At 44.1% G+C, this 25,966-nt stretch overlaps 5 protein-coding genes across 5 annotated transcripts; 2 read left to right on the plus strand and 3 right to left on the minus strand.

The window, feature by feature from the left end:
• Positions 1 to 604: 604 nt before the first annotated feature.
• Positions 605 to 8,841, plus strand: fdxr (ferredoxin reductase). The gene is made up of 12 exons (XM_018660356.2): positions 605 to 1,079; positions 1,538 to 1,641; positions 2,199 to 2,294; positions 3,652 to 3,774; positions 3,868 to 3,981; positions 4,179 to 4,280; positions 5,067 to 5,174; positions 5,647 to 5,731; positions 7,307 to 7,506; positions 7,593 to 7,764; positions 7,854 to 8,027; positions 8,419 to 8,841. Exons 1-12 carry the CDS (start codon positions 998 to 1,000, stop codon positions 8,610 to 8,612), a joined length of 1,554 nt encoding a protein of 517 aa, XP_018515872.1. The 5' UTR covers positions 605 to 997; the 3' UTR covers positions 8,613 to 8,841.
• A 420-nt stretch (positions 8,842 to 9,261) lies between these two features.
• On the minus strand, positions 9,262 to 11,635 carry LOC127142710 (serine-rich adhesin for platelets). The gene is made up of 7 exons (XM_051072421.1): positions 11,342 to 11,635; positions 11,157 to 11,222; positions 10,998 to 11,084; positions 10,796 to 10,910; positions 10,407 to 10,507; positions 10,091 to 10,169; positions 9,262 to 9,622 (listed from the first exon to the last, which is right to left on the minus strand). The coding sequence occupies exons 1-7, from the start codon at positions 11,424 to 11,426 to the stop codon at positions 9,370 to 9,372; spliced, it is 786 nt and encodes a 261-aa protein (XP_050928378.1). The 5' UTR covers positions 11,427 to 11,635; the 3' UTR covers positions 9,262 to 9,369.
• A 661-nt stretch (positions 11,636 to 12,296) lies between these two features.
• On the minus strand, positions 12,297 to 15,581 carry mrpl38 (mitochondrial ribosomal protein L38). The gene is made up of 9 exons (XM_018660355.2): positions 15,463 to 15,581; positions 14,504 to 14,692; positions 14,283 to 14,414; positions 13,984 to 14,186; positions 13,804 to 13,876; positions 13,664 to 13,709; positions 12,855 to 13,013; positions 12,626 to 12,762; positions 12,297 to 12,514 (listed from the first exon to the last, which is right to left on the minus strand). The coding sequence occupies exons 1-9, from the start codon at positions 15,545 to 15,547 to the stop codon at positions 12,378 to 12,380; spliced, it is 1,161 nt and encodes a 386-aa protein (XP_018515871.1). The 5' UTR covers positions 15,548 to 15,581; the 3' UTR covers positions 12,297 to 12,377.
• A 303-nt stretch (positions 15,582 to 15,884) lies between these two features.
• Positions 15,885 to 20,422, plus strand: trim65 (tripartite motif containing 65). Its single transcript, XM_018660395.2, has 8 exons — positions 15,885 to 15,968; positions 16,402 to 16,853; positions 16,965 to 17,060; positions 17,361 to 17,591; positions 17,915 to 18,083; positions 18,172 to 18,261; positions 18,374 to 18,591; positions 18,718 to 20,422. Exons 2-8 carry the CDS (start codon positions 16,404 to 16,406, stop codon positions 19,024 to 19,026), a joined length of 1,563 nt encoding a protein of 520 aa, XP_018515911.1. The 5' UTR covers positions 15,885 to 15,968; positions 16,402 to 16,403; the 3' UTR covers positions 19,027 to 20,422.
• Positions 20,358 to 25,162, minus strand: wbp2 (WW domain binding protein 2). Its single transcript, XM_018660396.2, has 8 exons — positions 24,917 to 25,162; positions 23,694 to 23,802; positions 23,428 to 23,563; positions 23,251 to 23,343; positions 22,997 to 23,143; positions 22,792 to 22,914; positions 21,928 to 22,004; positions 20,358 to 21,779 (listed from the first exon to the last, which is right to left on the minus strand). Exons 1-8 carry the CDS (start codon positions 24,973 to 24,975, stop codon positions 21,732 to 21,734), a joined length of 792 nt encoding a protein of 263 aa, XP_018515912.1. The 5' UTR covers positions 24,976 to 25,162; the 3' UTR covers positions 20,358 to 21,731.
• Positions 25,163 to 25,966: the final 804 nt, after the last annotated feature.

Genomic DNA, 25,966 nt, shown 5'->3' on the forward strand with positions numbered 1-25,966 from the left:
ATAACTGAACCTACTTCTGCTCTCAGATGATGTCTTAAATAGATGGCCATATTTATGACTCACAGGCCTACTTTAAGTAAAACAGGAAATAACCTGCAGACCTGTTTGTGCAGCAGGTTTTCAGTCACCAGGTTACAGCAGTACATCTCTGTGCAAAACAATAATTAGTTGTCCTAAAAACAGCCTTTTTTTTTTTCTTTTCTTTTTTTACAGAGATCTTTTAAATTCAGGGCAGGCACCGGTGTTATTTTATCTTTCTATCCATGTTCATGTTCAGCAGTCTGACTCTATGGGTCTAAGACAAAATGTAAATGACTGGTAACAGAAAAAATAAAAGTAGCTTCTACAAATAAAAGCACTTCCAACACAGCACAGGCTTAATATGTTAATGCTCTGATTTCACTGAGAAACTTTACTATACAAGCACAATGTCGCTTGTTGTCACACACAAAAAACAACCTAGCATTATACTTACAGTAGCAGAAGCTTGGTTTTCAGTGGTAAAACTCGTGGAAAAGCGCTGAACAGTTTATGCACTAAAACAGGCTAAAACAAGCTACATTGCTCCTGTGGAACCTACGAACGGAAGAGTCGGTTTTCAACGGACTTTTGAGGGTGTAACACAGGGTGCAACTGTGAAAACAAACTGTAGTTGAATATACTGTAACATACAGACTGTGTGTGTATAACTATGTGGTAAACTTATTATTATTATGAAATAATTTAAACACGACTCGAAGCAGGTAGATGTAAATAGGTGTTAGCATTAGCTAGCTAGCTGAGGGCGCACAGCCTGTGAAAACTCCCCAGGAAAGATAAACGTTTCTCACCTTGGCTTTTGCTCTCAGTCCCACTGAGTGTCCAAAGCTCAGAGCAGAGGCAGCAGCTTTGCGAAGCTGGTCAGAAAATACCAGGAAAACAAACTAACCGTAACCCTAACGCACTGGATTCAAGTGTTTCTTGGTTTAAAGCTCGTCTGTAGCCAGAGGGGGGGAAGATGAGCGGCCATAAATTCCTGTTCTCCGGGTTGAGGTGGTGGATTTCAGGAAGAAGTAGATGGATGAGTAAACTTCATGATGGTGAGCAGCCTGTATTCACTGCTTGACATGTAGCTCTGTTTGTTTAGAGCTAGGTTTCCTGTGCGCAGGGAGCACGCGCCAAACTCCATACAAAATGTAATCAATTTATTTTAACTATCATCTGTCGAAGTTGTTTATGGGCAAAGCTGCAAAACTATGTTTCACCTTTAAAAAATAGACTTCACTCTGCAATTCGGCGTATATCAAATCAAGCAGCACTTATTATATATTATAATATTGCCATTGAAACAGGTCGTAGTGGACTGTACAGTAGGGATGTGATGATATGGTATTTCAGGATAAACTGACCGTGAACTCACATGAGGAATTATATCACAGTGCCTGAATAAGATGCTTTATTTAAAGCTCAGCTTTGTTTTTCTTATTGTGCAACATGCATCAGTTCCAAACAGGATTAGGGCTGTATTTCAGATTAATCCTCTCTTTTGACTCTGCAGGCCTGAGAGAACAGAGGATCGCTTCTCTTCACTCGTGCAGCCCAAAAGTGTGTATTGTTGGAGGCGGTCCGGCAGGTTTCTACACGGCACAACACCTGATCAAGGTATTTCCTGTTTTCTAACGAGTGTGCAATGTAGTGAGCAAGGTTTGTATCACACAGAATATTTATGAATAAAGATATCATTATATTGTGTAAGGGTGAAGATAAACAACACTCCAGTGCACGTATTTTTCTTTATTGTGTGTTTAAAATTCTCAAATATTCCATGTTTTGACTTTTCAGCTTGATCAAAAAGGAAATATTCCTGCCTGTAAATTCCACTGATTGGTTATTTATAAATATATTCAGGCACAAAATGTTCATATGTGAAGATATGTAGATTTTTCTACAATTAAAATTTTCAATTACAATTAATAACACAAGATAAAATGTTAGATCAGTAAAGGACAAACACTGATATCAGAACAAATACCATGCAGATGTTTATCAGGTATAATGTTTTTAAAAGCTAAACCAACACCGGTGTTATCTTGTGTTTCTGCCTGAAGGACCGTGGTGTTATTGTGTTATTGTTTCCAGTCACTGCACATTTGCAGCAGCTGTAATCAGCAGCAGTCAGTTTATATTTGTGTCTGTTTTTCCCTCTGTCGTCCTCTCAGGCGCGTCAGGATGTCGAGGTGGACATTTATGAGCGGCTGCCCGTCCCCTTCGGCCTGGTCAGGTTCGGGGTGGCCCCTGATCATCCTGAAGTCAAGGTCTCTGCTCTGAACGAGATGTGTTGCAAGTCACTTTCAATAGTAGAAGAACAGGTCTCCCATCAGGTTTTCAGTTTTGTTTTACGCTGTAATCCAAACAGAGTTGGACTGATTTGATATCGCTTTCACCGTTTCTTTGTATTTTGAGCTTTGATGATTTCTACCTTCATTTAAGACAAACCTGTTCATTTGAGCTCTTGTGGTCGGCGGCATGAAAGGTGGTTTCATTCAGGCCTTCTAGTAAGTCTGAAAATCCCTTGGCACAAATGATGGAAAATAAACCAGTCACCTAACAATGTGAACGTGTCAAACAAAGAGCAGACTGGCTGGACAAGAAAGTAATTTGAAGTAAACAAGTATGGCAATAAAATGTGGCATCGCATGAGGTGATGCAGCGTCTGTGATGCAATAACTGCCTTGGAAAATGTGGCCTGGGAGAAAGTACCAGCTCTCAAGATTCCCACCTTCACTGCAGCCTTCAGGCTGAAATGAAAACGAAAAACAAAACACACAGAGTGTAGGCAGACACACAAACAGAATTTGCGTGCCTCCCGGTACTTTTTCTTTTTTCCACTGTTAACCTGTTTTTCTGTTTTTCAAATGATGAATGTCGGTCTGGAACAGAAGTGGTGTGATGTTATATTTAGCACCACATCACCTTGTAACAGTTGTGATCAGGATTTACAAATACACGAGTGTGTGTGTGAGAAAAGATGACTGTTTACATCAAGATTATAGTCTGCTTTTATTTTGACCTAAAAACTGCCTGAAACAATTAATTCAGTCATTTCACAGTCAAAGAGGTCAGGGTAGGGTTAGCCTAGCTTAGCATAAAGATTAGCCAAGCAGCCAGGTGGTGTTTGATTGTGTAACTGCCAATAAAACCACAGACAAACCAGGTGTTAGGAGGTGTGTTGTTGGACGGAGCCAGACTAGACAGTTTCAGCCATGTTATCAGTCTTTACGCTAAGCTAAGCTAACTGTCTGTAGCTTCATATTTACCATGCAAATATGAGTTTGGTGTTTAATCTTTACATGTGACTGGCAGTTAGGTTTCTACTGAGGATGTGTGTGCATGACTGACTGCAGACATCTAAAGTCTGTGTGTTGGCTGCGTGAAGGAATGAAGGCAGAGATCATTACACAGATTATAGTAAAAGTGAAACTGACATTCAAGTATCCCTCACAGCACTTTCATCAGCAATTTGTAAAATGAAGTCGTCTTGATTTGATGGTAGATGAGTCCTTTACTTATGTTCCCATAACAAACTGATACCTGTGTGTTCATCCAGTTTTCCTTCAGACTGAAATACAATGTCTTTTTATTTTAAGACCTCTGATCTTTTCATCCGTACAGAACGTCATCAACACTTTCACACAGACAGCCAAACATACACGCTGCAGTTTCTATGGTAATGTGAATGTGGGGAAGGATGTGAGCGTTGAGGAGCTGCAGCGAGCCTACCATGCAGTCGTACTGGTAAGAACATGGAAAATCAAAACCAAGCACCGGAAATCACCATTAAATAAAAGTCTTAATGTGTTGTTTTTTTGGGGGGGTATTTTATGGCAGAGTTACGGGGCAGAGGGAAACAGGAGTATTGGAGTGCCAGGAGAAGAACTGACCGGCGTGTACTCTGCCAAAGACTTTGTGGGCTGGTACAACGGGCTGCCAAGCTGTCGAGAGGTATCCATTACAGTCGAACAAACGTTTCCTGTAAATCAAGGGGATGATGGCTTGTCTAAAAAAAAAAAAAAAAAAAAAAAAAAATCAGCTCTGAGAGGTTATCAGATCAGTCATCTTTCTCTGGTATTTCTACTTCCTGCTCTGCTCCTTAATCTTCTAATCTCAGTTTCTCTGTTACACTTCTGTTTTCCGTTCAGTTGAGTCCAGACCTGAGTTGTGAAACAGCGGTTATCCTGGGACAAGGCAACGTGGCCTTGGATGTTGCAAGAGTCCTGCTGTCTCCCCTTGACATTTTAAAGGTGAGAGACACACATCCTGGTTATATAAGGTTAAAAAAATACAGTAATACATGTATAACACAAAAGCAGAGCACACAGCATGATCTTACAGAAAAGAGGCTCCAGGCTTTTATCTGCTTTATCTTTAAAGCTGTCAGAGGTGAGTTTTAGGAGAAATAACAACAATCAGATTACACCAGCATCATAGAGCCAACGTTAGCAATGGATGTTACATGAAGTGAACCTTCAGCTGCATAAATTCCAGGACTCATGACTCAACGAAGATGTTTACAGAGACTGGTTCGTTAAAGATCTGCTGGATGTCCACACTTACACTTTTTGTAATGTTGCAGCTTCTTGCTAAAGTTCTTCTTGCTCAGTGTGGTGTAGTACATCACAATCGTACCATTAAAAAGGTAAGAATATGATATATTGATTCATGCTAGATTATATAAATGCTTATTGGACAAAATAAAACAAATCTATGAAACTGGACAGACTCAGTCCAAAGTACAAAATCAGGCTGAAACATTTAGTAATAATTAATGTGAAGTTCATGTTCGTGCCTGAATTTCCATGGGAAAGATGTGAAGAAATCCCTTCAATCATCAAGGTTAGGTCTGTTTCTGTTGTAGAAAGCAGTGTTTTGATTGGAAGAGAAACAAGAAGAGCTGGTTTGGAAGCCGAGCAGCTCACCTGTCCAGCCAAGGCAAAGACTGCCCTCTATAGAGCCGTCACCTCACACCTACTACAACCAGTCAGAAATCCAGTTCATCAAAGGAAAAATGTCTGGTGTTTGATTTGCAGAAGACTGACATCACCCAGCCGGCTCTGGAGGCTCTGACAGGGAGCCAGGTCCGCAGGGTGCTGATCGTGGGCAGGAGAGGACCCATGCAGGTCGCTTGCACAATCAAGGTGTGTGACCGGTTGTTTGTCACCTGTACTGACCCTGTTAAAGACAGAAATATCCCCCAGCTTTAAACCTCGTCCTGCTTTGGTGTGACAGGACAAGAATACACAGTTCATCTTATCTGTGAGGAAGTATTCTAATGTTTTCTTTCCGATCATTTAGTCATTGCTCATAGTTAATTAGGTTTGTTTAGCCGTGCTTGTGCAATCTCAGCTGCAGCACATGACTCTGTGGTATTACTGCTGAGGTTAGTCTGTGGTGCAGACGTACTATGGAGCGTATAATTCTTCACACTTCACACTTGTTTTTTATTTAATCTGAACATCTGACTGCTCAGGTGTCAGGTGTAGCAAGTTTCCATATCTCACCTGCTCACCTTGGTGTGTGCAGTGTTTCCAAAACTAGAAAACTATGTAGATAAGACCCAGAAGTGACCAAAAAAAAGACATGTTCCTCCAGCTTCTCCTCTGTCTACAGGAGCTCAGAGAAATGGTGAACCTGCCGGACACCAGACCTGAGATGGTGGTGTCTGATTTTGAAGGCGTCACAGAGGCTCTTAAAGGTACGAGATAACAGTTAGCTGATCAAAACCTGAGGATTTGGTGTTATAAATTTTGAGTTGACGCCATACAGTTGTACATTTATGCAAAACAACACAATAAAAGAAGTCAAAGGTTGTCTTTTTTACCACAAACAATGAGATGACTACACCGGATATAAAAAAGTCTATACACCCTGGGTGTGTGGCAGGTTTTTGTGATGTATGATTTTTCCAAAACACTTTCAGTTTGTTATTCACTTGAATTTTATAGGTTATAGGTCACATTGCAGGTGGAATCGATGAATGATAAATCTTGGTTTCATTTGTTTTACATCACAAAAACCTCACACTTTAACATGCACCGTGTACAGTATGAGCTGAAAATACAGGTTCACAAGAAACACAAGTATGACTAATGCAGAGACTGTTGAAGGAAGAAATATATGCTGTGGTTGGCAGCCGGAACATCCCCTATTGAGACCTATAGCACACACACACACACATATAGAGTTGCGTGGAAACTGTCGACCAGTTAAGATGCTCTGTTCTTCAAAGGGGTTTCTGCTGATGTGAGAGACTTCAGGTTGAGAAATCACTTATTATGCAAAGCTGTACGTACTCACTCTGATGATCTCATGGCTTCCCTTCGTCCTTGCCAGAGAAATGACGCTAAGCTGCAGAACTTGTTCAGGCTTATCGAGCCTCTGTTCACGGCCGGTGATGAGAACCTCGACCTCATTTCTGTTGAACCTTATCATCAGTAAATGAAGGATATTAGACGCCGATGGACACGTCTGTTCTTTTCAAACTCAAACCCTTAGTGGTAATATTAGCAGCACAGAAGTGATGACTGGTTCGTTGGCACAAAACGTTGCAGTTACAGAAAAAGTACAAAGACCAGTGATTGTGTTTATGAGCAGTGTGGACGATGAGACTTTTTGATAACTGCTTTATCTACACATTCATGCACAGCTTCAAATACACACACCTACACACTCTTTGCATGTTTACACAATTGGCTGAGACATGATGATACATACTTTTACAGCATGCAATATCAACATTAACAGTAGGAAATGCAGGTGCCTGCGTGCATTCACACTGTTGATTTTGGCAAGTGTTTTAGACTTAGACTTAGTCATCAGATCAGAGGTCAGTGCATTTTAATACATTTTAATTAGGTCTAAGTTTAGTTGACAGGAAAGTTGGATTTTTGATAAGTTTATAGCATATTACAGTTTAGTTTTAGTCAAACCATTTCAGTCTAATGTGACCAAACAACAAGTAAGAACTGGCACCAAACATTAGCCACAGTTTTATGTTTAGAAATTATGCTTTTTCAAAAATACTCAAAGGCTGTTTGGTCTGTTTCTAATAAAAAATGTTTAAGTTCATTAAGCGCAGACATAAAACGGTGTCTGAATAACAGAAGAACACTTATAGTAATATACCATATTATGTATTGGCACTGTTTTTCTTTCATCGTGACATAAATGTTGACATATATACATGAAAAATACATGAACTATGTACACACACACACACACAGTCGTTCACACATGTTCACTTTAAGCATGAATGTCTCTGCTGTGTTAGATTTGCCGAGGCCCAGGAAGCGTCTGACGGAGCTGTTGTTGAAGACAGCCCTGGAGACCCCAGGAGAGAAGGAGCAGGAGAGACGAAACAAGGCCTCCCGCACGTGGGGATTTCGATTCTTCCGGAGCCCAGTCGAAGTCCTGGCTGACCCCGAGCGCAGCAGAACAGCTGGCGTCCGACTGGCGGTCAACAAGCTGGAGGTAAACGGGATTTGGATTTTAAGTATCGAGTGGTCCTTCGTGTAGCGTTAGCTTTGGTTCAAGTTGTTTTCCCTCTGTGCAACCAGGGCTCAGGTGAGCGAGCTCGTGCGGTGCTCACAGGTGAGGTGGAGGACGTGACCTGCGGCCTGGTCATCAGCAGCATCGGCTACAAGAGCCTCCCCATCGATCCATCAGTGCCGTTTGACTCCAGCAAAGCCATCGTCCCCAACACCATGGGCCGCGTTCAACAAGCGTCAGGTACTGCTCTGTGTGTGAAGCAGCAGCAGCAGCTTCAGTCTTTTCTAAGCAGAAAAAATAATCCTGAATGAATCTTTCTCTCTCTTTAGGTTTATATTGCAGTGGGTGGCTGAAAACTGGGCCCACTGGAGTAATAGCCACCACTATGAATAACAGTTTTGACACTGCACGGTCGCTGCTGGAGGACATGGACTCGGGAACAGTGGATGTGTCTGCTGCCAAGTCTGGTTCCCATATCATCAGCAGTCTGCTGGAAGAGAGAGGTACTCCACTGTCAGTTTCACTAACTGAGCCCCGTTATCTGACCTGAATAAACAGGTATAAACTGTACAAACTCCAACCTCCATGATGCACACACACTTCTTTAAAACAGTTCAAGAGGTCATGGAGCCTCTGTCTGTTTTAAAGTCAACCAAACAGCTACAAAGAGACACAAAATGAAACCGAAAAACAGCGACAAAGACGCACGAAACGAAAGGAGACGCATAAAAGCTACGAGTTAACGGCTGCATGTAGTAAGACAGTGGGCCCCATTGTCTCATAATCCAACCATGCTCTGCTCTGAATGTCTCTGGGTGTCATTGTCCTGAGAGGGTACAAAAGAAGATGTAGTTGAGCCGCAGCCTAATGTGGTTTGTATGTTTTTGTTCACAGGAGTGAAACCAGTGACTTTCTCTGACTGGGAGAAGATCGACAACGTGGAGATGAGGAGGGGTGAAGCCATAGGAAAACCCCGGGAAAAACTACTGACTGTGGAGGAAATGCTCCGGGTGGCTCGAACAGTGACTGAAGACAAGAAGCAGTTTTTAGGTAAACAAAGCAGCTGCTGTCAACGGGGACCTCGATGACTGACCACAGCACAGAAACTAGTTGGTACTACAGTTGAATTCCTTGTCTTTCAGTGTTTACCTTCAGTCTAAAGCACTGAAAGACCAAGCTGAGGTTTCCTGTTGCATTAACATCAGGAAGCTCTAATCTCTATTCTCTTCACATGTCAAAATATGTTTTTGCACTAATCATATTTAGCATCATGAATATTATTTTTTATAAAAATAAAATGTGATTTATATCCTTGTATCCCTGTCTTGGAGTGTCATTTCCTACTAAATATTAACAGCAGATGTTCTACAAGGTGGGTTTAAAAAGACTTGCAGCTACATGTGTGAGCTGTTTTTAAGGTGTCATTTTGGAACGAACAGGTTTGAGGCTGAGTGAAAAAGACAGACTAACAATACTGTTTTTGGTCTTTTAATGGAAGGACACCATGCCTGAAAAATGGATGTGGCAGGTACCTTCCAGGATCATCAAGGTGATGATAAACAGCATGTCTCTACTGCCCCCAAGCTGCCAAAAAATTATATTGCAGCTTCACCTTCAGAACCATGAGTGTAGAGATAAAAAGATGAAAGAGTTACTACTACCAGACTCAGCCCTGGGTTTTCAAGAAACTGTCAGCATCTTTGTCATGTAACATTAACTTACAACACTTCTCTGGAATTCTTTTAAAAAGTTTTATTCAAAAACAGAGAGATAAGTCAGGTACACGTAGACACATCTGTGATGCACATGGGTCCTGAAACCTCTTCTCTACTTTTAGATGGACTGTCAGTGCGACCGTGTTAGATCCTGATGTGGTTTGAGCTCTAAAGGTCCAAGATCAATAATGTCTCTTCCAGCTGCAGGCGCTGCTCCACTTTGAGCAACTTTCCTGCTCTCTGCACGCCTGTCATTAACTGACAGGTTGTCAGCCCTGAACCCAGTCGCCACGTTGTCGCTGGTTGTCACGTTGTCGCTGGTTGTCACATTGTCACTGGCCGTAACATTGTCGCTGGTTGTCACATTGTCGCTGGTTGTCACGTTGTCGCTGGTTGTCACGTTGTCGCTGGTTGTCACATTGTCGCTGGCCGTTACATTGTCACTGGCCGTAACATTGTCGCTGGTTGTCACGTTGTCACTGGTTGTCACATTGTCACTGGTCGTCACGTTGTCGCTGGTTGTTACATTGTCGCTGGCCGTAACATTGTCACTGGTTGTCACATTGTCACTGGTTGTCACGTTGTCACTGGTTGTCACATTGTCGCTGGTTGTCACATTGTCACTGGCCGTTACATTGTCGCTGGTTGTCACATTGTCGCTGGTTGTCACATTGTCACTGGCCGTAACATTGTCACTGGCCGTAACATTGTCGCTGGTTGTCACATTGTCACTGGCCGTTACATTGTCACTGGCCGTAACATTGTCGCTGGTTGTCACATTGTCACTGGTTGTCACATTGTCGCTGGTTGTCACGTTGTCGCTGGCCGTAACGTTGTCACTGGTTGTCACATTGTCGCTGGTTGTCACGTTGTCGCTGGCCGTAACGTTGTCGCTGGTTGTCACGTTGTCGCTGGTTGTCACATTGTCGCCTGGCCGTAACATTGTCACTGGTTGTCACGTTGTCACTGGTAGTCACATTGTCGCTGGTTGTCACAGTTGTCGCTGGTTGTCACGTTGTCGCTGGCCGTAACGTTGTCGCTGGTTGTCACATTGTCGCTGGTTGTCACGTTGTCGCTGGCCGTAACGTTGTCGCTGGTTGTCACATTGTCGCTGGTTGTCACATTGTCGCTGGTTGTCACATTGTCACTGGCCGTAACATTGTCAGCTGGTTGTCACATTGTCGCTGGCCGTTACATTGTCGCTGGTTGTCACATTGTCGCTGGTTGTCACGTTGTCGCTGGCCGTAACATTGTCGCTGGTTGTCACATTGTCACTGGTTGTCACGTTGTCGCTGGCCGTAACATTGTCGCTGGTCGTAACGTTGTCGCTGGTTGTCACATTGTCACTGGTCGTCACATTGTCACTGGTCGTCACATTGTCGCTGGCCGTAACATTGTCACTGGCCGTAACATTGTCGCTGGTTGTCACATTTTTACTGGCCGTAACATTGTCACTGGCCGTAACATTGTCGCTGGTTGTCACATTTTTACTGGCCGTAACATTGTCACTGGCCGTAACATTGTCGCTGGTTGTCACATTGTCACTGGCCGTCACGTTGTCACTGGCCGTCACGTTGTCGTTTTTGAGGTCCTTTAGTCTGCTAACAGGTCGTGTAGATTTCAGGTGGCCAACTGATACCTCCGCCTCCACTTCATTGGTTTCCAGTTGTACTGAAATAAACAGACATTTGATTGAAACAAGAAACCGCATTCAAATACTAACTTCACACTTTGATTGAAACTACTGCTGCTGCTCACCTTCTTTAGCACGTTGCAGCAACATGGACTCCACTGACTGGAAGAGTCCAAGGGCCTTCTTAATGGCAAGATCATTGGGAAACATGTCTGTTGTCCAAAAGAAACTCTGTTAAAGTCAGTAAGTAGCTCAGAAGAAGATTATATCTGTAATGTTCCTACCGCTCATTCTGCCGTGCAGTCCATCATCACGCCTTTCCTCTGGACCACCAACTGGCAAACACGAGCCTGTGGACAGTTCACCTGCTATTAATCAAATGTTTGATGGGACAATATACCTCAACCTTAATGACGACTCGACCGGTAACTTCTTAAATCCAAACCTCAAACAGAAAGAATATAAAAACCTTTGGTAAACCAGGAGGTCAGCGCACAAATAAGCAAGGCCCAAACAGCTTCCATTGCTTCAGTCACCCAGAGAAAAGACTGCATGTGCTTCAGAGGGTGTTTGAAGTCCTGTCATCCAGACACAGCTGCTGACTATCAGCTGTAATTGGCTCTCTCCTCACACTCCTTGAGATTCAATCTCTCCTGGGACAAACGTGATACACTCAGTCAGGTTTTACAGCTCTGCATGTGTTGTTTTTAGTTGTATTTAGCGCTAGTTTCGGATGGACTTTAAGGAGAAAGTCTAATGTTAAATGCAGTCTCACTTTATGCCTTTTGAAGCTGTGGCGCTTAAAGCAGCGGGCACAGTGACACCTGGTGGTTAACAAAGATATTGCAGCATATTAAGGCTGGAGTCAGTTGGATGTGTGCAACACAAGTTGAATCAGCCTAAATATTTCTTATTAAATCTATAATACTCTAGTAGAGTGTAAGTGAAAACATTACACTGTTATGTCATTTCATTTCTGCAAACATCAGATTGTTAATCATGACTGAATGACTGCTTCTTTGTCAAAACAGGAAACTGTAAAAAAACACATTTTCAGTTTCCTCTGCAAATATCTCAACATCTCAACCTCGTGAAGTATTTGCGGCTGAGAAAATAAAGGTCATTAAACTTTATTATATGGCCTCTTAACTTCCTGTCAGTGGTTATTTGACTGCAGACATTAGACTGAGCCACAAACACCATAACGTAAACTCTGTAGGTTTGTATTTTGGTCTGTGGGAGTAAAGGTGAGGTAGTTTTTCCTTCACTAAAATCCAAAATGTCCAATTGGCAGTTTGATAAATATATGTCCAGGTCATTAATAACTTGTTCTTTCAGCCTTTCTACCAAATTTAATTTCAATTTTATACAGTATGGACCAAAAACAGAACCTCCTCCACAAGAGAAACATCAACACAGTCTCATCACAGCTGAAAAATTCTTTATTATTAGAACATAAATACACCAAATATAATTCCACATTCAGAAATGGAAATGTCACAGACTCAGTATATTCCATAGGTGTGCTCCTTTCCATCCCTGTACCTGTCCAGGTAGCGCAGGGGCTGTCGATGAGGGAATTTGACCTGTGGAGGGTGGTACACTGGAGGCCGGATGAACTCAAACACCGGCTCCCTCATGTCTGCAGGGAGAAGATACAACAGACACACTTCATTAGACAGAATTCATCCTGTTCAGTTAATGTCGTTTAAACAACAGTTCTCTGATGTTTGTGAGCGCTGGTGAGACTCACTGAGTGTGTTGTGGAAGGTGTTGGTGACAGATTCGTCCCACTGGCACTGGAAGAAGGCCAGGCCGGCAGGCGTCATGTTGTCCTGGTGTTTTCTGTAGAAATCCACCATCTTAAACGTGCGATCCGCCAGAGAATGGCTGGAGAGGAGAGGGAGCACACATTTATACGTCAAACACACACTAACACACAAGTTGTCATCAGCTTCTTGTCTGCCGAGTGTACTGCTCACCATGGCGACGGCCGGACATCCTCCTGGAAGTTGACGGGCCCCTCCTGTTTGAAGAGGACGTAGATGTAGCGGTGGAAGCCTGTTCCTCTGGCAGGGAAGGGGGGCAGGTAGTGACACAGCTCCTCCCCAGACTGCACTGCTCCTCCTGGTATGTTCCCCCTGCACAGACACGATCACCCATCACCAAACTGATTCAGCTCTGCAACTTTAATCACAGGGTTTGACCTGATTCCAGTTGACAAAGAGTGAGCGAGTCTCTCCGATAATAAAGAGTTGTGCAGGCTCCTTTTGAAAAAAAAAGGAAATTATTGTCTGAAAAGAATTTATTTGAATTAAACTACTTGCTTGAGAAATGCCATTTCATTTCTGTCGGAAGAAACAACAAAAAAATTGTAATTCACCCAATGACAACTCTAATAGCTTAAAGTATAATTCCAGTGTTTTTGAAGCTGAGCCTTATTCCCCCATGTTTGTGGGTGTAAATGATTCATAGCAACAAAAATCTGCAACTGCAAACAGCTGCTGCAGTGTGAGGTGCAACCGTCCACGTCAACGTTCGTACACTAAACTTTTGTTTTGTGCGACTTTCAGTTCTGCAGAAGTCTTCAGATCCTTTACGTACAACAACACAGATAAACAAACAGGTCTGGTAGAGATATAGTGATGCTCCTGATTAAACAAAAAACTTTTAATTAGCATGTGAATTCTTAAAAGACCAAATGCTTGTGATCCACACACAATGAACCCACACACCACAGGTGGACTGAAACACACCGGTTTGAGAAAATGTGTTTTCCTGAAATACTCACACCAGCCAGTGGATGTATTCTGCCTCATTATCCAGAAGATGCTCATCTGAAAAAGTAGAAAGATCATTTAACACAGTCAGTAAACGCTGACAGTCCATGAATGATCTGTGTTGGAGGTAAACAGTGGAAGCTGATGTTACCTGGACAGGTAAGCAGAAGGGTCCACAGGGAGCCCTCCTCTGCATCGAAGCTAACCTGAGGGGCAGATGACGCCTGGACGAAAAAGAAAAGACGAACAATACAGTCAGAGACGACGTGTAAAGAAGGGCAGAACAAAAAAGGAAGAAGAGCCAGGTTAGGACACTGTTCCTTTAACGTACTTCAGTTGGTGTCAGACGATTCCCACAATGCACTTGACCACCGCTGTCCTGGCTGTAGCAGATACGGAGGTGCACCTGAGGTAGAAAATAGGCCCTGGGGAAGAGATCTCTGAACACTCCGTAGTGCTCTGCCAGTCTCTTCACATGAAACGGACGACTGCTCTTCTCCCAGGTTTCCTCCACTCGATCCAGAGGGATCTTAACTGTGCGGTTAAACAGAACACAGACGAGTTCGTTTATTCACCTGCCGATTAAAAGCTCAGGTTTTCCCTTAATGATGAGAGTGTGTGTCGGCTCACAGGTGCGTAGACGCATGGCCTTCTCCAGCTCAACATTCTTCTTGTTTTCCTTGATCACCTGACTTCTCTCCCTCACTTCTTTGGTCCTGCTGGGTCGACAGTACGGAAATCCAATGTCCACTTGTTCTGCACCTGCAACCAAACAAAACCTCATAACACTGTGGACGCGCAGAGGTTTGAACTGTCAGAGAATAAAGCTCCCGACCAGCTGTTTTTCTCACCGTGATCAGGATCGTCTTGCTCCACATAGCCCCTGTAAGTCTTCCACCAGGCGGGTTTGTTCTTGGCCTCCTCAGCTTGTTTGAGGTAAAGGGTGTAGCTGAGATACTTGTCTACTTTCTCCTGGTTTCTAACATTAATGTGCTCATTTGGCATCGGACCCAGTGGAGGTCTGCGTCTGCAGAGGAATGCTGTCATGTGGAAACATCCCCAACAGTCAGTTAGTTACATGTCATATTATTATACCATTAAACACAATTTTCAAGACTGGAAATATTTAATTCAAGCCATTTTATTAGTTTAGGTTGTCTAAACTCAGTTACAGTTTTTTACATCTTTCTTCGTAGAGGTATTTATCCTCTGCTTTGGGTCATTTTTTCATTTTTTAATGTTAATGTTAAATCAAAAATAAACTCAACTCACATTAAAGTACCCAAATTTGTCGTTTTGTGGTCAGTAACCACCTAAAAGTGAGGCCGACAGGCTAACTTCAGGATATTCTCTCTGTATTCAAAACTCCATTGACATATTTGACAATTTTAGCGCAACAAAGAACTTGATAGAAGCCGAATTTCAGCACATTTCAAGCAGTACTTTATTTAGTGTTTCCTCAAACAGTCAGTGGGAACCAGTGAGCAAAATAAAAAACAAGTCATAACTGATTCATTATGGATACGGATCAGTGATGAACCGGATCAGCGGTTCTTAGCCTGGACCTCGCATCTTGCTCTAGAGAAATATTTCGTTTGTCGGATCACTGGACCTTTGTTCACATTTAACTGTCACATTTTTAGATGAAGTTTGGCGAAACACCATTCTCCACAGCAGAGGACCGCATGTAACCGGGGTCTGCTTCAAACTCATGTAACCTGACATACACACGGTACATGCAATACTGAAGCCCGGGCACACCGTTCCTAAATTTAAACTCGGTATATTTTTATCAGCATCGGAACAATACCTGTTGTGACAAACGTCCTCGCATTATTGACCCCTAAATCCGTCCCAGCCCGTAACGCAGAGGTACAGGCGGTGCGCAGCGCCATCTTGAAGTGAGGTTTTTTTGCCTTTTTTCGAGAATGTACGGTGGCCGAGAGGAGCCGAAACGAGCCCTGTTCACTTTAACTCGTTTTCTGCAGTGCTGACGGACAATAATGTACCACCAAACGGCAACGTCACATTATATATTATCTTATGTTTCACCAGTATAAACAGTCCATTCTATCTAAATAACATTTAGCGCACATACATCTAAGATAAATTAATTACATACGCTTTATTTTTGTGAGCTGTCATCAGTTAAAGTCAAGTAGGATTAGTTGTAGGGTACAATGAAGCTAACGAGTAAATGTCAGTTTTCCCGACAGCACTTGAAGGCGTCATTATTACGTATGGCGTCATCAAGGAAGCTTCATCTGACGCTATCCAGTGTTCACAGTCAGATGCTGCGATGTGTCTGTTGAAGTGGTAAGAAAATAATATTCTGTTGTTTTTCTGTTGTATCCGGTTGGCGACTGTGGAAATGTGTCTTATTTACAGTTAAATCTTTAGACCGCGTTAGAATTTTGACCGTTATTTGTCCTCAGGGGACCTAGCTAACGTGAACTGACTTGAATCGCTAACGTTAGCCCCCCCCACCCCCCCACCTGGCTAAGTTAAAGAGTGGAAGCTAACGTTATATCTGGTCACAGCCTTGTATTGGTGCTTTTTCTGTGGCTCAGTCTCACAACAGGGATACAGTAAATTAATGTATTTTTTTCTATTAAAAAGGTTTGAAATGTGACTCAAACACCTGAATAGAGGGAGGCTAAGCAGCAGTGCTGTCACTGTGTGTTGTGGATGTGTTATTCTGATGGGTTTCAGCACTGACACATCATATTGTTCCTCTTTTTTTCCACAGAGATGTCTGGTCTTTCCTCAGAGATGGACTCCCAGAATTTAAACCTGACCTGCGCCATATGCTTGGATCGTTTCAAGATCCCTGTGACTATCCCCTGTGGGCACACCTTCTGTCAAAAGTGCATCACCGCTCACTGGGACACCAAGAGACAGGCTGATTTTGGACCTCAGTGTCCCATCTGCAGCGAGAAGTTTGACACCAGGCCCATCCTCAAGCGTAACGTGTCCCTGTCGGTCCTGACTGAGGCGGCAAACAGCAGCGGCCCCTCCTGTAGAGAGTCGCTCATGAGGGGAAGCGAAGGGCCGAGAGCCATGCTGCTGTGTGAGCGCCATAAAAAGCCTCTGGTTTATTACTGCAGGCAGGACAAAATGTCTGTGTGCTGCGAGTGTGGCATCTCCGAGTGCGCGGCACACGAGAAGGTGTTGTTGGAGGCAGAAAGGGAAAATCAAGAGGTACAGTAACATAATGCCGCTGCTGCTGCTCAGCCAGTCAGCCCAGTCATAACACTGTGCGCTTTCCTCCAGCGTCAGAGGTGGTGTGATTGTCTGATGTTTTCTTTACAGCTGCTGCTGGAGAGGAAGAGCAAAGAGGTGGGGAAACTCATCGAAGAAACGCAGAAAAGTATAAACGACTTGGCTGAGAATATCAATCAAGCAAAGGTAAACTCCAGAAATAAACCTGTTATTATGTGAAAAATAGTCCAAAGGCTCCTGAAAGGCCAAAGAGAGGGTTTAAATGCACAGCTGAGGTGACTCTGGTTATACTTTATTATCTCACAGAGACCTCCTTCTTTACTTCTTTGCCATTTTTGACTGAGGTCAAATGAAACTGAAAATGAAGCAGGTGTTTTTCCAGCAGTAAAAGCCATCGATTATCCTCCTTGCATCCACACAACGCTTGTTTTTGTTGTTCCCAGGCGCCGCAGAGCGGAGGTGTAATGCAGTGTTTTCCTCCAACAGGTGACTCTTCAGCAGACTTCAGCCTGGGCCAGTGTCAAGTTCTCCACCCTGATGAAGATCCTGGCTGAGAAGCAGGAGGCCACGGAGCTGTTCATCGACGAGCAGAAAGAGGCTGCCATCGCTGAGGCGGAGGCGCGGCTAGCTGAACTCGAGGAGCACTCCCAGAGACTCCGAGAGAGCCAGGAGCAGATCGCAGCTCTGCACAACCTCTCTGATACAGAGCTCATCAAGGTCTGAGCTGCTGACTTCATACATGCTTTAATATGGCTGTAGTTGAGCTGAATCTCCACTGTCAGACTGTAGCTCTGAGTGTTGTCGGTGGCTCACGACAGAGATTTAGTAAATAACAGTGTGGCACAGGTCGCTGTGGGTGAGGACTGAGGTTTTAACCGACCACACCCAACAGTGAGGGTTTCAGCAAGCTCTCTGCTGCTAGATGGCAGCAGACGCACCATCATTAGCCTTTGTTTAAATGTATTGGATCGTCTAACATCTGATCCAGCCAAAATCCCTCCACCACACAATGCAGCATCTAAATCATCTTCTCTTCACAGGAATCGATGCTCATAGAAGTTCCACGTTTTAAGGAGATCCCCACAGATGTAACTCCCAACCTTCAGGACAGACTAAACAGCGTCACAGATGTTCTGTCCCGGGTCTCCAAGCTGGTGTCTGAGGACCTGGAGAAAGCCGTGAACACGGCTGTGGGTCAGGACAAAGACGGTAACCTGCCTTCAGGAGTGACTTGATTTACCCACAGTTTATCCTTCAGGCCTGGATCTGTGTTCTCATGTGTGTCACTCGTCTTCAGGTTCTCCTCAGGATAAGAGGCCTGTCCTGGCTGTGGTTCCCAGTCCTGCTGCTCCGTGCCACCCCGGTGGGAAGGAGGGCCTCAGCGCTTGTAAGTCATTTATTCACCCTGTTCTCTGGCTCTTCACATGGAAAAGACACGAAGACTCTCTGAGTATCTTCTGACTTGGTTGATATCAGTTCCTCCCTCTGTGTCGTTGCAGACCGATGCTCTCTGACCTTTGACCCACGTACGGCCAACGGGCACCTGTTTCTGTCCCAGGAGAACCGGCGGGCGGAGCACCTGACCTCCGGGCCGCGCCTCGTCCCAGCTCACGAAGCCCGCTTCGATCACACCTGGCAGGTGCTCTGCTTTCAGGGCTTCACCCACGGACAGCACTACTGGGAGCTGGAGGTGTCCAAGCCCTGGGCCTACCTCGGGGTAAACACACTCAGTGGATCATTAAAGGAGTGGAAAGTGGTGTAATGTTCACTAAGACCGTCTAAATTCAAAGTGCGGCTGAGGCAGATGGGAATGTCATTAGGTTTTCAATCTCCCCTCCACCAGGTAACCTACGAGGCCATCCCCAGGAAGGAGAAGGGGAAGCGGTGCATGGTGGGTATGAACGAGCTGTCCTGGAGCCTGCAGCTGGACGAGCACCAGCTCAGCGCCTGGCACAACGGCCGGCGGGAGACCCTGGCCGGCCACTCCCAGCACAGTCGCATCGGCATGCTGCTGGACTACGAGGCCGGGACGCTCACCTACTACGGAGACGGGCAGACCAGGCTCCACGCCTTCCACTGTGCCTTCACCCAGGAGCTGTTCCCCGCCTGCTGGATAGGAGAGGGGGTCAGCATCACCCTCTGCTCCACATGAACTGACATCTGAAGAAGAAGGGAGCTCAGCGATGAGAAGCACCATCACGTAACCATTTAGGAGGTTTTTAAATGTTTTTTTCTCTTTTTACAATGACTGCCTTCCTACGTTGTTTTAAGCAGAGCTGACTGTGATGGACTCTCCCCCTAAAAACCGGCACTTGGCTTTGACTTATTCACAGCACCTAACATGACGACGACATAGCTGAGAAAATGATCACAAACTCTAAAGGTTCTAGTTCAAAGACTGCACTACTCCATTCTGGTTTGTTTCTGATTTCATAGTATATATGAACTAATCTTCAACCTTAGTATAGATAGACGTAGATAGATGTCTGCCTCCTCAACTCATTGTGTCAGATTCTTGTACTTTGACTACACAAAATTGAACTTCCTTGTTCCACAGTGAGGGAATGTGGATTTATTACAGGTGGTTGGGAACAGAGGCAAACAGCTCATTCTGAAATACACATCAAACTGAATTCCATCCACTGTTGGTTCCTCTGACGTGGAGATGGAGATCGATCAAACTTTTCCTGGGACACACAGTATATGCACACATAGAAGAGTCATAGCAGCAAAATAACTGAGAGAAGAGCCGTTTGAATTAAGCATAAAACGCCCGAGCTGTCTGCAAATCTGGCACTTCTCTTGGTCATGCATAATTTAGGAGTTTTTAATCAAGTGCAAGCACAGAAATTATGATCATGTGCACAAACCTCGCCTGGATTCTCCTGATTCATAATGTGGTGCGTTCAGGACAATAAGCCACTGCAGGGTATAGAGAACAATCCCTTCTAATGTACTATAACTGATGTAAGTGAAAGCAGAAAGCTGTGGCTTGTACATTACTACTGAGAATACAGAACTGAGAATAGACGGCTGTATCATGTTGGGATCTTAGCATGAGTGCACAAAGAAAACCGCCCCGCCTGTTCTGTCTCAAACCTGTGACGCTAACAGTGTTGTGATGGATTCTGCTGTACTCTACAGACGGTTTTAATCGGCTTCGGCCTTCAGATTTTTGTTTGTTTTTTTAAATCATGAGCACTTAGAAAGCCTAGCTGTGACTTTTTGAATCGTTGAGGTACTCCAGGCTCAGGACATCACGCACCAGTCTTTGGGAAACTGCTGTGGATTTGCACAGGTTGGACTACTGACTCTGACTGCGAAGGGAAGAAGCACATCTCCAGGCTGTTTTTGGCCTAACAACATAAAACATTACCCCCTCCTGACTCTGGAATATGTTGAGTATGCTAATGCACTATACTGTGGAATACCCATCAACATGTGATACAGCAATATCCAGTGTAGAATTAAAGACAAAGACGGTTCTGTTCCACATGAATCAAGATCATTTAATAAAATCCAATCCAATGCATACATGCATTAGTCGAGATCATGCTTTGTTTTCTTACTTGAGCCATTTTACATTAATTATTCAATAAATTAGTTTGAAATAAATACAGAGCTTTTTATTGTTGTATTATACACACAGCCATGACAGAGCAAACAGGAGCCCGATGCATAGCATATTCTGAAAAGTGCAAATAATCAGCCACGGATGTGCCACAGATACAGTATATAGATTAGTGACCATAGAGGAAGGAAGAGTAGAGGCTCAGATACTGAGGTGCTCAGATCAGATTCAAACACTGACCTCAAACTGGAGAGTTAAGATCACAACCACATGAAGTAGAAACACGGAGAGATCCTCTGATGGTCCTGTTACGATGCTGAAAATGTGTCTTAGAAGAATGGAAGGTGACGCAGACTGGCGGCGAGTCTGACCGTGTGTTTTCAGGAAGGTTTGGAGGCATGACAAAACAGGAAGTGACATCATTGGGCGACTGCTCTGCTCATTATAAAGATAATCCCTTCTGGCAGTACGCCCCCCCCCCAGCTCCTGGCCCTCACTCTCTCTGCTCTAATCCAGGATCAGGATTCACTGCCGGGGCTCGGCGCTGCTGTAATCTTCGTGGTCCGCTCGACCACTGAAACATGTCAAAGCAGACCAGGCCACCGTGCGAGCTGCTCTCTTTACAAAAGCTAGTTTTTCCTCTAGGTTAGTGTTCTTGAGAAAATATCTCATTTTAAAAGTCTACATATTAAAAGCCTGTACACACAAATGATAGAAAAATAAAAGACTGCATTCAGCTGGCTCTGACAGGTTCGCAAAGTAATTCACATCATTAGATCAAGTCTGGTTAAATAGACCGCATAGAAAGTCAAAGGTGAGCTTCACAGCGTAGCTGAATCTAAAGTTTAGGGTGGCGGTTTGATTCTTGGGACACTTGCAAGGCGATAAATGCTAAAACAGCTTGTCAGGTTATAAAGTTTTCCTCAACTACATTGAAAAAAGCCACAAAAATCCTGACCCAACTTTGGCCTGAACAAACGTCTTCTGGTCTCACAGAGTGTTACTAATACTTCTAACTTCCATCAAGTAAAGGTGCTTCTGAGGAGAGTGACGCTCAGTATCATTTATGAATTATTAAAAGGAATGTAAAAGGTTTAGGCTGAGGTGGGAAAGTTATGGAATGAGAGAAGGGTGAGACCAAAAGGGATGAGTTAGGAGGAGACTACAGGGACGAGGACGAGGGGGTAAGGTTAAAGAAAGTCTGGCGTTCTCGATGCCCAGTTAATGGAATGAGAAACAGGGTGATCCAGGAGGAGAGAGAGGAATGAGGCTGAGATCAAGCAGGTCTACTGGTTCTTCTTGTCCTCTGGAGGGGAGTATGGAGGAGGCTTGTCCTGTGGAGAGAGGAGACTTCAGTACTACAGAGTCATGTTTAATTTCATCTAAATAAAACACACTTCTCTCCATTATTTCAATGTAGTTTTGGACAAGAAGGCAGCAAATACATCTTAGATGCAGGTCCTTCACTTGAGGGTAGCGTACCTGTGGCAGGTACACATGTGTAGGAGGCAGCGTGGCACAGCTGGCACTCGCTGCTGCTTCAGCTGCTTTGGCCTCCGCTGGGAGAGAGACAGAGAGCGAGAGAGGGGAGGGAAAAGGGAGGGGGTGTTAATTAAACATAGTCTTACTATTAATCCCTGGGATTCATGAGATAACTGGAGCTAATCAAGCCTGAAGCGCCATGGGTGGTGTAATAAGACAGGAAGAGGGAACGTAGGCAAAATGAGAGCTGAGAGCGAGGGAGCTGAGCGATCAGCAGAGGAGGCAGCATCGGCTGACTGACGAACAGAGCTGCTATTCTGTGGTTCAACAAATAAACTGTTACAGTGTGGAGGACAGAAATATACAGCTAATACAGAAATAATAATGAAGTCTCAACCATGAGATGTGGTTGAAACACACTCCTCCCACGCCTCAAAAAGCTGCTGATTTACAATTTATTTGGTAAATCTTCTTTTCTAGGTCAAGACTGAGGTTTCACCCTCATCAACAACCAAACTGATGTAAACAACACGTTAAAGGTGTAAAATAAACACTAAAGTGACCTTTATTATTTTCTATTAACTCTTAACTTGGATTTGAAGGGAAAAAACAATAAATGTTTATTAAATTACTGCCTGATGTTACCAAGCTGAAGCACTGCTCCATGAATACAGGTGAGTTCTTTTAAAAATAAAAATGATTCCAACAGCTAAAAAGTATTCATCACTCAAGGTGAGATTCCTAAATAACTCAGAGACATCTTTATTTTTCTTTTCCTATTTTCTTCCTTCTTCAGCCTGATCAGTGCATTAACACCTGGAGCTACTTCAAATCAGTCCGAGCCTCTCTGCCGGAGACACTCACCTGCTGCTGAGGAGGGGAGGTCGGGGTCATGTGGTGGCTGCTGACCCAGCGGAGCAGAATATGGAGGCGGAGGTACGTAACCCGCAGAGGCATCAAACGCTGGAGGGCTGGGGTAGAATCCACCTGGGCAGCAGGAACATAGAGATGCAGATGAGAGGGGGCTGCTGTGAACACAAAGAGCTACACTCTTTATCACAGCTCCTACCTGGAGGAGGAGGGTTGGGGTAGGAATAGCCAGGTGGAGGTCCAGACGGGTACATCCCATTAGCAGGGGGAGGAGGGTAAGCGTAGGCTCCGTTGGCCATGTAGGGGCATCCACCAAAGCCAGGAGTCACTGGCTGGCCTCTGGACGCTGAGAGCAGACGTAAGAGGAAGAAACAAACAGAAGGAAATCCAGACAGAATGTCGGCACTTTAACAGGAAGTATCTGATATTCTTAGCAGTAGTTTGTCATCGTACCCTGAGCTGCAACCTGCAGCATGTGCTGGCCAAACTCTATGGCTCCTCCAGCAGCGAAGACAAACTTGAAAGTAGCACTGCCCTCCCAGCCACCTGTGAGTGGAATAATACAGTCAGGAATTCACCGTGCACTGAACAAATTCACAGCCACAGAAAGCCACATGTTCATGCACATACCTCCAGGCTCTGCGTTGACAGTGCCCTTGATGTAATTGGCTCCCAGTACAGGCTGCTTCACCTCACAGCCCTTCATCAGGTAGAAAGGCATCATGAAAGACTGCAGCGCATCCCGGCCTTTAGCCAGAAAGATCACCTGAGGGGGAAACATCATCTCAGAACTCATTCGAATTCAAGACGCAGGCTCAACTTTCCCCTGCTAACCTCTCACACTTCAGGTTGTTGTGGCTAAATAAAGAATAAGACATCTGGGTCTCGTCTCTCACCCTGTACGGAGTCAGGTAGACGCTGCCCTTCTTGCTCTTCCTGAAGGGTTCAGGCAGGCTGTCCGCATCGCAGAAAACCAGCTCCACGTTATCATAGTTCATCAACACACTGGTGACAGAAATAGACACAACAACACAGGATATAACAAGAATTTTTATCATGAGGAAAAGTAAGATGTCATTTCTATTACATCACACTTTTATAATCTTGAAAATGAGATCATTAGGTTATTGTGCAACTGTCCAGCCACTAAACATGGCCCATCACCTGCTCTCAGTAAACAGTGCTCTGGTAAAAGGATTAGGCTTACATGATATCTAGTAACAGAGCTTACAACTGGGTCTGGGTTAGCTGTAATGGGTTTATTATTAGGCTCCAGCAGGTTCTAGAAGAATCTACCAATGCTATTAATTAACGTAAACTGCAGTGACTTGGTCTGGATGTGACAAAACAAAACAAACCTTTTTACCCCAGAGCAGGCCAGCGTGCAGACGGTGAAGACTGAGCAATGCAGCAGCACAGTACTGCAATAAATGCTAAGTTACTGTTACAACACGATTAAATGACACACTCTCGATATAAGTGACTGAATGTAACGTTTTAAACAAGTAAATATTTATGTAATGACATGTGTCGTCTGCCACGGTTGACTGCAGTGGTGATATAACAGGTTGAAGGCCATGTTTGGGCTGCGAGTTCCAGACCCGGTTCCGAAAGATGCGACGCCAAAATTCCTTTGAGAAACATGGCGTCGAAATAATCATTGCAGCCCTGCTTCACAGCTAATGTTTAAGAGTAAATTTGATGGCGTCTTTAATTGATTAGGAGCCACTCCTCAATTCGGCTTTTATATGACATACCATAAAAGACTATGTTGAAATAAAACGTCAAGTACAATGACTGCTCGCTACCGCCACCACACCGTGTTTCTAACACTGTGAAATTGTGTGATAAATAAGCTAACAGATGCTAAAAGTTGTCGTTATAATTAAATAAAGGTAGTGTTGGTTGGCTAACAGCTTTGTGCCGTAGAAATGTCGCATTTGCGAGTGCTCCGGCCATGTAAAGTATCTCCATCAACCGACAACGACGCATTTAAATCGTCTTTAATTTTACGTGACTTTACAGTGACGTTCTCCCCCTCGAGAGAGTGTGTGAAACTTGTCAGGAGTCTGGTCAACGGTAACGGCTAAGCTAGCGCGTCACAACCGCTAACGGTTACCTCTCACTGTTGTTGATGATAACTCCGCCGCACTCCGAGTGGTTCTGGTTCAGAGTCATGTCGACGGCCCTCCGGACTCTCCGGGAACAGAAAGACTAAAGGTTGAGTTTTCTTCACGTATCGGCGGGGCCTGTCTGCAGCCTCGGTAGAGCCTTCCCCACCGCGCGGCGCGCTGATAACGGTTGTTGTGATGTCGCTGCTGGGTTTGCTGTTGCACCTGCCCTTCCGCCATGCGTGGGGAACGCCCACAAAGTGACGTCACGCATAAAAAATGAGACAGATAAATGATAATTACAAAAAGAAGATATCGATTATTGAGAAATAAATAAATAAATACATAAATAAATTAATAAATAATAATAATAATAAATAACAATAACAGCGGATTGACTATGGCATTGTAATGTTATTTATAAAAGCAGTGACCGTTTTTTCTGGTTTTCATTGACATATTTTATTTGTACTGACATTATGTTTTATGTGCATATGTGTTCTATTCCTTATTCATGGAAAAGAAAGGCAAAATTGCACCATATTAATTTGCATGGCGTGTATATAAGTCTGGCCTAAAATATTACCTGAAATGTATCCTTGTAATCTGTATATGCATCTGTATTCTTATATTTCTAATTACAGAAATGTATATAGTGCATGTGTGTGTGTAAATGCATCTATTTCTACTTAGATTTATGTTGAAATTTAGTAAATTCTCACTGCATGGTGGCCTCTTGGCCTTACCCTGTCAATTCAAGGGCCGGGGAATTGCTAGACAAATAAGTTCAATAGCTTTTGTTGCGGTATTGTGCGAACAAGGCAGGATGATAACAGTCTATGATTTCTTGTACATTCTCAGTATGACCTGTGCCTCTTACAGTAAGGAGCAGCGCTTCTCAGAATGACTCAAGGAGAGCGGTCAGGTTGCACAAGTACCCACATTCTTGTGAAAGGAGCAACAAGATGCAAATTCATGGTGTGGGCTGGCAAACAATAGTGGAGGTCTTTGTCCGTCTGAGCCTCTCTCTGTCTCTCTCTGACACACACAAACACACA

The sequence above is a fragment of the Lates calcarifer genome, linkage group LG8 (assembly GCF_001640805.2).
Source record: "Lates calcarifer isolate ASB-BC8 linkage group LG8, TLL_Latcal_v3, whole genome shotgun sequence".
Classification (NCBI taxonomy): domain Eukaryota; kingdom Metazoa; phylum Chordata; class Actinopteri; family Centropomidae; genus Lates; species Lates calcarifer.